This window comes from Chaetodon trifascialis, chromosome 19 (genome assembly GCF_039877785.1).
Source record: "Chaetodon trifascialis isolate fChaTrf1 chromosome 19, fChaTrf1.hap1, whole genome shotgun sequence".
In the NCBI taxonomy this organism is placed as follows: Eukaryota; Metazoa; Chordata; class Actinopteri; order Chaetodontiformes; family Chaetodontidae; genus Chaetodon; species Chaetodon trifascialis.
In genome coordinates, this window is record NC_092074.1 from 24,306,219 (window position 1) to 24,316,460 (window position 10,242).

The window sequence follows — 10,242 nt, forward strand, 5'->3', positions numbered from 1 at the left end:
GCGCCGCCCCCCAAACTGGACTCTCATCAGATATAATGTAGACATGACAGATGTTTTTAATGTTTTCACCTCGTTTCCTTCATATTCTTCATTATGCACAATTCCAAAAACATTAAAAATTACTCTAAAAGGTTTTTTCAATGATTTATTTGACGTCAGATTTTCGGGAGCTTTAAGAGAAACAACCAATAGAGACGAAAGGATTTCTATCAATGAATTCTAACCAATAACAAACAAGCTCGTTTCATCAAAGCAGCCAGTCGACGAGTTAAAGTTCAATCAGTTCACTGATGCTTCAGTTTCATCACATGTACATTTGAAGTATTTATATTCAGATATTTAATATTTGTGTATTTTCCTGCTGACCGATATCCCATAATCCTCTGGGGTCCTCATTCGGTCCTGCTCAGACTCCGCCTCCTGGCCTGGCGGTGGGACTACAGGTGAGTCGTCCCGCCCCTCCCTTTATCACAGAGACTGATTGGCTGAGAGCGCAGAAGCCATGTCAGTCAAAGGGTTTATACTCCGCCCATCACATGTTCTTGTGGCCCCGCCTCCTCCACCGATACTCCTGAACCTGAAAAAAACCTGATGATGTCACTCAGACACTGTGACAATGAGTTGTAAGGAAGCAGAATGCTCCTTGAACACGATGACCTCACCTGTCACCTGGGTGTGGCTCTCTCTGACATCACTGCTGACATCATCAGGAGGCCAGCGGAGCTCTCCACTCTCCACCTCTCCTCCGTCTGTCGGCTCCACGACGATGGACGGGAGACGCCTGGAAAGTTTTGGAAAACGCTCCACAGAGTCTGTAAACACCTAGAAAAGAAGGAATGGATCAATCAGGCAGCTTGTTGCCGATGTCAGATGGACTCACCTGTTGAAGTACCTGAGCTCAGTCTGATGGACGAGGTGGCTTAAAACCAAAATCTTCACAGCTAACAGCCACTTACCGTGTGCGTGTGTGTGAGTCTCACCTGGAATGCCATTGGGTCCTCTCCAGAAGCTCCACCCACTACATCACAGGTGTTCATCACCTCTGTCATCTCAGCCAATCGCAGCACAGAGACAACAGGAGACTGGAAGCTGAGAAAATAAGGTAAAATTGTGAAAAGGAAGACAGATGGACAGACGGATGTCCTGTAAGAGAGGAGACGACAGGTGACCAGTGACGGTCTGGGAGGACTGGATGTATGTGGTCTGGTCTCTTGGTCCCGGTTTGTTCTCGAATTCTTGAGCCACCGAATCGTTCGGTGAAGCCGAAAAGAGAAGCGCAGTCGCCTGAGAACGAAGAACTAAGAAAGGACGGAAAAAGCAGCCCTGTGTCCAGGTCACATGTCTTGAAGACGCCTGTCCGCCTGCCTCCGTCCTCTTTGACATAGACACATTCAAAGTGAAGCACAGTGATTGTAGAGATGTCTCAGCTCTTCACTCATTGGTTAGAGATGTTCCTCACAGAAAGAATAATGTTTTCACAAGTCTCCAGTGATTCAGCTCTTTCAGAGACATTCAAAACCGAAGAGATGGAGACCAAAAACACTTCTTTTGTATTATCATGCACTTATGTTTCCCATGATGCCCCTGGACAGTGTCTGTCAGCAGAGCCTTTCCTGCCAGGAAAACAGCCACATCTTTCAAACTCCACGACAGTCTGGTGGCATCACTATGACATCATCTGAACGCCTGGCTGAGGAGGAATAATAATCCGTCCATTCAGCAGAGTCCTGTAGACTTCAGTCCATGTCTCTGACGTCTGGACTACAGTGTGGATGCAGATAAGGAGTAAAGGTAGCGTGAGGTCCTTCCTGTTTCACAGGGCTGTTGTGATCTGATTTGATCCGGCCAGCTGCTCAGACTCAGTGCCAAGTCAAATCCATGGAAATGAGCTCCGTCTGCCCCAGGGCATACTGGGATACATGAGCTCACCCACTGAGCAAGTGGACAGGAACCCTCAGCACTGACTGTCAGGACAGAAGACTCATCATCATGGAGCTCCTCAAAGTGCCACAAAGGGCTGAAATGGTTTTTAACTGGTTTTCAGAAGTTCTTGACACACTTCCAGGGTTTCCCAAAAAAGGTTCAGTTGTTCTTCAGAGACCTGTATGGGTCCTGAAGAGGTTTTCAGGGGTTCCTCACAGAATTTTAGCTATGCTTGGAAAGGTCTAGTTCTTGAAACTATTAACCCATTAATAGGGTTCCATGTCTTCATAAGAAGGTTTCACTTGTTGTCGGGATTCCTGGGTTCTCTAAAGACCTGTAGGGTTTTTAAGAGGGTTTGAAGAGTCCTTAGGAGGTTTTCAGGGGTTCCACACAGATTTTTCAGCAGTGCTTGAAAGGTTCTTGAGAGGTCTTATTGGTTCTTTAAAAGGTTTAAAGGGTTTTTTTGACATAATTTAAGGGTTGCTTGAACAGGATTTAAAAATAAAGAGGGCTTCTATGGTCCTTAGGCTGTTTTCAGAGGTTCAGAGTTCCTGACAGTGTTCCAGGGTTCTTCACAGGGCTTCACAGTGTTTTGTGGCTGTGGACAGGGTTTTGGGTTTCGTAAGACCTTCAGAGGCTGTAGTTCTTTAGAGCTTCCAGGGGTTTTTGAAACTCTTTCCGGGGTTCTTTAGAGATTCATGATTCATGATGAGAAATAAGAAGAAGAGAAGTTGGACAGGTGAGATTAGATGAGTAAAAGAAGCCTTTGGACTCTCCTGGATTATTGAACACCATTAATGAGCTGCTCTTTTCACTGGACGAACAGACCCTGAACACAACACAGCTGACAGACAAGGGGCCTGTTACCATGACAACTGACATCTTACTCGGTTAATTCAGGAACTTATTTACTTCCTGTTTTCAGCCGCAGACTTCTGCTTCACTTCACACAGAAACATTTCAAACAGGAATAATCTGAAAAAGTTCTTCAGCTTCTTTAAACTGCAGAGATCAGACAAACTGAACCTCTGAAGGTCTCTGTGCTCACTTTGTTCATCACAAGAAGAGTACGACAGTATGCACACTGGAAGATAAGATAAGATAAGATAAGATAAGATAAGATAAGATAAGATAAGATAGAAATTAAGTCAATATACACACCGCATGCAAAATGATCGTCTGATCCATTCCTGGAGGAATAAAGTCAAACATTCATAACCGAAACAGACAGAATCATTTCATCAGATTCACATGAAGCCAAACAAACAGCATGAAAATACAGAAGAGCGGACCCACCTGACGATGATGAGGATGAGGATGATGAAGACGATGAGGATGAGGATGAGGATGAGGATGAGGATGAGGATGAGGATGAGGATGATGTGGTGAACGATAACAATGTCACACTTTAATCCTCAGAGATGTGAAGCTTGTTGTTGGTCAGACAGACGAGCGACTGCAGTTCAGTTCCTCTCAATTCAAATTCAGGTTCAAATTCTTCCTGTGTGTGTGTGTGTGTGTGTGTGTGTGTGTGTGTGTGTGTGTGTGTGTGTGTGTGTGTGTGTGTGTGTGTGTGTGTGTGGTTTTGCATGTTGTCCAGATTTGACTTAGTCTTGTGTGATTTGTGCTGTACTTCACTGTACTTTGCTGTACTATCCTGTACTTTGCTGTACTATCCTGTACTTTGCTGTACTATCCTGTACTTTGCTGTACTGTCCTGTACTTTGCTGTACTATCCTGTACTTTGCTGTACTGTCCTGTACTTTGCTGTACTATCCTGTACTTTGCTGTACTGTCCTGTACTTTGCTCTGCACTAACAAACACACTGTTACAGTAACACTGATCCTGTTGCCATGTTTGTTAACTGCAGCAAGTTATTATTATTATTAGTGCTGTCAAAAATATCGCATTATTAAGACGTTAACGCAAATCAATTTTAATGGCGTCATTTTTTCATCGCGAGATTAACGCTCTTTGAGACCTCGTGAACTTGTAGTTTTTTATAAGCTGTGGTCACTGCTAGTAACGCAAGAAAACTACGGGATCTGATTGTAAACCGTTACAATCGTTACGCTGTGAAAGAGTAGGCTAGCGGTTTGTGTGGATGTCAAGTGCGAAACACCGAAATGGATGCGAACAATATTCCGAATGGAAAGTTTAGTTTCAATAAGTTGCCAGATGGGTCGACTGACAAGACCAAAGTTATCTGTGAACTGAATTATCACCGCAGCACATCCAGTCTGAGGTGAAAACATGCGATTAATTTGCAATTAATCGCATTAATGTCATAGTGAACTAGCAATTAATTGCAAATTAATCAAAACTGGATTAAATATTTTAATCGATTGACAGCACTAATTGTTATATGTTATATTATTATTTATATTTGTTTTATGTACATTTTTAATGATTAGAACTTTAACATCTCCACAGGTGATGTTCTGTTCATTCATCACGTCTTTGGATGTGTTAGAGGTTTTTACACTGTGTTCGTAGTACTGAAAGTACTGAGTACTGAAAAGAACTTTGATCATGTATTTTATGCTGGACGATGTTTCACAGTGCGGATTTGAGTCATATTGATGAACCTGCAGAGAATCATCAGCTGTCTCTCAAGGCTCTCATCGTCAGGCAGAGTGGACAGGTGAGACAGGTTACTCCACCCCCTCACTACCTGAACTGTGACCTCTGACCCAATCAACCCCCTCCATCTATTATTGATCACAGCTGCATCAATTATTAACAGTTGACGATTGATCGAGTTACAGACAAGAGATCTTCAGGACACCACACACACACACACACACACACACACACACACACACACACACACACACACACAGGTGAGAGGGGGAGGAGGGGGATGAGGAGGGGGAGGGGGAGGAGGAGGAGGAGGAGGAAGAGGGTGATTTTAAAGTGGCAAAGGTCTTACCTCTTTTGAAGAAGGCGAACCCACTGACCAATTTCTATCTTACTGTGCTTTTCGAAGATCCTGGAAAAATTAGTTTACACAAGAGTTATTACACACAATGATAATGACATATTGTACAAACACCAATATGGTTTTCGCAAAAAGCACTCAACATATATGGCTCTTTTACACCTTATTGATAAAATTTCTACTGCTCTGGACAAAAATATGTTTGCTATTGGTATTTTTTTGGATCTCTCAAAAGCGTTTGACACAGTTGATCGTGATATTCTTCTGTCAAAGCTCCACCGATACGGTTTTCAAGATGTTGTTTTCAAATGGTTTAGTGATTACCTTAGTAATAGAGAACAATATGTTTGTATTAATGGTCATGAATCTAAGAAAGCACAACTATATTATGGTGTGCCTCAAGGATCAATTCTTGGGCCCCGTCTGTTTCTAATTTTTATTAATGATTTTGCTGTAATGTCTGACTTTTCTCTGCCCGTTTTATTGGCGGATGATACTAACTTTGCCATGTCTCACTCTGACTTTGGATGTCTAATCAGAAATGCCAATACCACGCTGGAATACGCCTCAAGATGGTTTCAAATGAACAAGCTTTCCTTGAATGTAAACAAATCCAATTATATACTTTTTAGAAACAAAAATAAAACTTTTCCTAAGCATGACTCAAAGCTGCTAATTTATAATATTGAAATCAAACAAGTCTCGTGTGCAAAATTTCTTGGCATGTTAGTTGATGAAAGATTGTCCTGGGGAAACCATATTGAGTGTGTATGCAAAAAAAATGATGAAGTCCTGTGGCATCATCAGAAGAATCTCTCCCTTAGTTCATCAGTCCTGTCTCATGACTTTATATTACAGTTTAATTTATCCATATTTGACATACTGTAACATTGTTTGGGGTGCTACGCATTCCTCGTACCTTAATCAGTTACTTTTAATTCAGAAAAGATTCTGACAATGATTTCAAACTCTAATAATCAAGCACCACCTGTTATCAGTTTTTTCTATTAACATGCTTCAAACATGTCTGTTTATGTTTAAATTCATTCATTCATCATAAACAAGGGGCTGCACGGTGGCGCAGCAGGTAGTGTGCGTGCCTCACAGCAAGAAGGTTGCTAGTTCGATCCCCGGGTCAGGCGGGGCCTTTCTGTGTGAAGCTTGCATGTTCTTCCCGTGCATGCGTGGCTTCTCTCCGGCTTCCTCCCACAGACCAAAAACATGCTCATTAGGTTAATTGATGACTCTAAATTGTCCGTAGTGTGAGTGTGAATGTTTGTTTGTCCTTTCATGTGGCCCTGCAATCGGCTGGCGACCGGCTCAGGGTGTACCCCGCCTCTCGCCCATTGTAGCTGGGATAGGCTCCAGCCCCCCGCAACCCCGAAAGGGATAGGCGGTATAGATAATGGATGGATGGATTATAAACAAGACATTTTTCTGTTATCATCAGATATTCACTCCTATTCAGTAAGAGGTCTGAAGAACTTTCATTTACCTCTTTGTCGTACCTGCAGTCATACATTTTTCATCAGATTCCATGTTTCCCAACTCTGGAATTCTTTAGATAGGTCTCTTAAGCTTACATCTTCCTACAAAATGTTTGGGACTAGTCTGGTGAGGTATCTTCTGTCCTAGTGTGATTGAAATGGAGTTTAATTTTATGGATATTTTTCTCTCTGTGTTTGTTTGTTGTATCTCTTTCTTTGTCTTTTTCCCTTTTTTCTTTTCTTTTTATTAGCTGATTTGTTTTAGTAATTTTGTATTTGCCCAGTGGGCTTCTTCTCCTCTCCTGCACAACTATTTGCCTTTGTATTATTATTTGTATTGTTTTATTATTGTGCATATGAATAAAATAAAATATAAAAATAAAAAAATAAAGAGGGAGAGGAGGAGGAGGATGAGGGGGAGGGGGAGGGGGGGAGGAGGAGGAGGAGGGGGGGGGGGAGGGGGGGGGAGGAGGACTGCAGCTGCAGCTCAAACAGAAAGTGAAAGTAAAAATCAGCTGTGTGTCAGAGACGCTCTGTCACTCTGGAGCGTTCAGACCTTCAGACCAGGTTTTAGACTGCTGGTCTCTGTGGGACCGATACTGGATCATCTGGTCCCTGTTCTGAAACCCCCTGAAGGTTTTGGTTGAAGTGGATCCTGGTCCTCATGATGTGGGTTTACTTGCTGTCCAGCAGGAGTCAGAGCAGCAGAGGTGAGATCTTCATGTTCTCTGAAGCTCCTGTTACTGATGGTGATGAAGGTGATGATGATGATGATGATGATGATAATGATGAAGGTGATGATGATGATGATGATGGTGATGATAATGATGATGATGATGATGATGATGATGATAATGATGATGATGATGATGATGAAGGTGATGATGATGATGATGATGATAATGATGATGATGAAGGTGATGATGATGATGATGATGATGATGATGATGATGGTGATGGTGACAGTGATGATGGTGATGATGATGATGATGATGATGATAATGGTGATGGTGACAGTGATGATGATGACGATGGTGAAGATGACGATGACGATGATGTCATGTGGCCGTGACACGTCAGTGTCAGGACGAAGCTGACGGGAGTGTCACTGATAGATGATCAATAGATGATGGAAATGATCCGCCTGCACTGTGAGCTGTTGTCCTCCAGGAGGTGCTGCAGACCAGGGAGAACCAGCACATGAAGAAAAACTCTTCTTCTATTTTTATCACTGAGATTCTCCAGAATTCATTTATTCCTGATTCATCTGTTTTTAATAAGATCAATAAAATAAAGTTTGAGTCATTTTATTTCATTTAGAATTCATAAAACACAGAATCAATCAAAACAATGACCACAAAAATATACAGAGAAGAAAATAAATAAGATACAAAACTGATCAAATGTTTGATGTTGATGTTTGTTTCAACTGTTTGCTCATCATCATCATCATCATCATCATCATCATCATCATCATCATCATCATCATCATCATCATCGTCTGAACATCAGACAGACAGACAAGCAGCCTGGCTCCGCCTCACCTGGAGTCTAACTCCGCCCCTCGGCCGGCCCGCTCCCTCACGGAATCAAACGACCGAGAGATGAAAGGTAAGAAGTTGCTTCTTGTTTGTTTTCATGGAAAACTTCGGTTTAATGTTGACTCTTTTATTTTCAAGGATGATTTATTTCCGTCCTGTATGAGCTATCTGATGACAGAAACATGATCGATGACGGATTATTGATCCGTTTCAAACATGAAACATTCTTTTCATCCGAGACGCGTTCAGTGTTCCGTCTGTTCTGATATTAATAATTCATCTTTTGAATTACTTCACGTTTATTGTGGAAATCTGCCTCCTTCCGCTTCGGAGGAAAAAAACGAGTTAAAGGACAGTATCTGAGGTTGGTGTCACATTTCAAAAACGGTTTTCAGAAGGATTTTTGTCTCCTTTTTATGGATGTTTGCTATGTAAATATATATTTCTTTTCTTGACAATCCCCTCATATTAAATCAATTCATTCATTCATTCATGAAGGCTTGTATTTATCTTTAAAGCATGAACCAAACTCCATTGAAAAACTTCAGAATTTAAAATGCTTCATGACCTTTATTCCACGTTTCAGCTCTGAATCAAAGATCATTTCAGGATGTGAATTTAATGTGTTTGTTCTCTTAATGTCGCGTTTCTTTGAATGTGTGTTTTATAAAAGAGTCAGACTTCAGGCTCTAAATGCCCTAAAATCTCTTCCTTTTTCATGTTCTCTGCAGAACGTTGGTTGTTGGTTTTATAGAATAAAAAGAAAACAAACAGGTAAAAGTTGAGATGAAGTCGGTGTTGAATGTTCAGCAGGAGGAGTCAAAGAGAAGCGGGACGGACAGAGGACGAGACTGCCGAAACTGAAGAACCCCGTTAAGATCTGGAAGAACCGCAGACAGCAGAACCACACCCACGCTGCAGGTCAGAACCAGCAGAACGTCTGCTCTGACTCTGTTTTTTAAAAATCAGCACTGAGGACTTTCCTGTTTGTCTTCTGTTGAGTTAGATTTTGGATGATTTGGACGACTTTGTTCTGCAGTGAAAGAACTGACAGCCCACGCAGCAAAGCATGAAGTCCTGCTGATGTGTGCTTCCATGTTGCCTAGTTTCTTTCTTTTATATCTCAGGGAAAGCACGTGGTGCTGGATGGTGCTTTACAGATAAACTCACCGTCTTCTCCAAACGAAACACCAAGCACAGACTGCTGTTAGGGGCCGAGATCTCCGCCCTCCAGGTGTGTTTAACCTGCTCTGCTTCACCATATTCTGTTCCTCGCAGGGGATGAGTTGGACTATGAGGAGGCTCTGCAGCAGGATCAGCAGCAGGAGAAGGACGAGCAGCTGGAGGAGGTCAGCAGGAGGCTGATCATCAGAGAGGAGCAGCTGTTCAGTCAGGACTCCCCCAGTGAGGAGGAGGAGGACCAGCTTCAGCAAGACTTCGAGGCTCTTAGACTGCAGATATGGATGGCTGTCCACACCACCTTCACCACCTCCTCCTCCTCCTCCTCCCCCCAAGAGCAGCTGGAGGTCCTGAGAAGTGCTGTAGCCTCCATCCAGCAGCAGGAGGTGCAGGACCAGCGCTGGACAGGGTGTCTGGAGGGCCGAGTCCCAGTGTGGCGTCCTCAAAAGTGTCTCAGCACTCACAATATTTTGCTGCAGAACATGGTGGAGTCCAGACTGATGAAGACCACAGAGGATGACTCAAGTGGAAATGATGGACTGTCCTCACCTCTGAAGAGAGAGGTAAGTCATCAGAGTGAATAAGACCAAGAGACGCTCAGTAATATGTCCAGAGGTCATAATACAGAACATGCACGACACTCACAGTGTGTCCAGTGATGGGCCTCGTTCAGCCTCCACAGCACTCTGCCTTCATGCTAAAGCATCGGCTGACCTCTTCATCGTATTCCTAAAGGAACTTACTGTATGCTGCTGATGCACCTGTGCAGGTGTGTCGTATGGGGAAGCGTGTGAAGGAAGATCTGCTGACGGTGGTGAGGATGGTGAAGGACTGTTACCCTCCACACATGGACATCCTGAACCTTTACGCTGGACTCTACCATCAGAGCTTCTCCGCTCGGCTGACTGAACTCGCTGCCTCTGGGCTGGAAACAGACGACTGCAGCTACCTGCTGTTCTGGATCAACCACTACTACCCAAAGTGAGTCACTGCTGACTCACACAAACACACTTCACTGCGTCTGAATGTGAGACTGAATCTTCATTCTGACTGGTTCAGTCTGGCCTGCTGGGAGGCTCTTCGTTCTTTCTCAATCGTACACCTTCGTTACCTCCGTACAATAACTCAGCTGAAGGTGCAGAAACATAACTCATATCAGATTTGAAGGAC

The 10,242-nt window shown here is 43.1% G+C and overlaps 2 protein-coding genes across 2 annotated transcripts in view; one reads left to right on the forward strand and one right to left on the reverse strand.

Annotated features, from left to right (window-relative positions):
* Nucleotides 1-397: 397 nt before the first annotated feature.
* On the reverse strand, nucleotides 398-6,387 carry LOC139347392 (protein LBH-like). The gene is made up of 5 exons (XM_070986959.1): nucleotides 6,361-6,387; nucleotides 3,220-3,329; nucleotides 981-1,089; nucleotides 663-822; nucleotides 398-577 (listed from the first exon to the last, which is right to left on the reverse strand). The coding sequence occupies exons 1-5, from the start codon at nucleotides 6,385-6,387 to the stop codon at nucleotides 519-521; spliced, it is 465 nt and encodes a 154-aa protein (XP_070843060.1). The 3' UTR covers nucleotides 398-518.
* A 1,569-nt stretch (nucleotides 6,388-7,956) lies between these two features.
* LOC139347393 (tumor necrosis factor alpha-induced protein 2-like) overlaps nucleotides 7,957-10,242 on the forward strand; it is a 9,018-nt gene continuing 6,732 nt past the window's right edge. The window contains exons 1-4 of the mRNA XM_070986960.1: nucleotides 7,957-7,963; nucleotides 8,686-8,814; nucleotides 9,172-9,635; nucleotides 9,842-10,053. Coding sequence (XP_070843061.1) covers nucleotides 7,957-7,963; nucleotides 8,686-8,814; nucleotides 9,172-9,635; nucleotides 9,842-10,053 — 812 coding nt within the window. The remainder of the gene's footprint in view (nucleotides 7,964-8,685; nucleotides 8,815-9,171; nucleotides 9,636-9,841; nucleotides 10,054-10,242) is intronic.

Bases quoted from the DNA above. Each gene is read 5' to 3' on its own strand.
- LOC139347392 (XM_070986959.1), bottom strand. From the start codon at position 6,387: ATGTATGACTGCAGGTACGACAAAGAG. The intron at 1,090-3,219 runs GTGGGTCCGCTC...TTATTTTCTCAG, and splicing joins CTCATCCTCATCATCGTCAG to CTTCCAGTCTCCTGTTGTCT. The intron at 578-662 runs GTGAGGTCATCG...GGTTTTTTTCAG, and splicing joins GAGCCACACCCAGGTGACAG to GTTCAGGAGTATCGGTGGAG.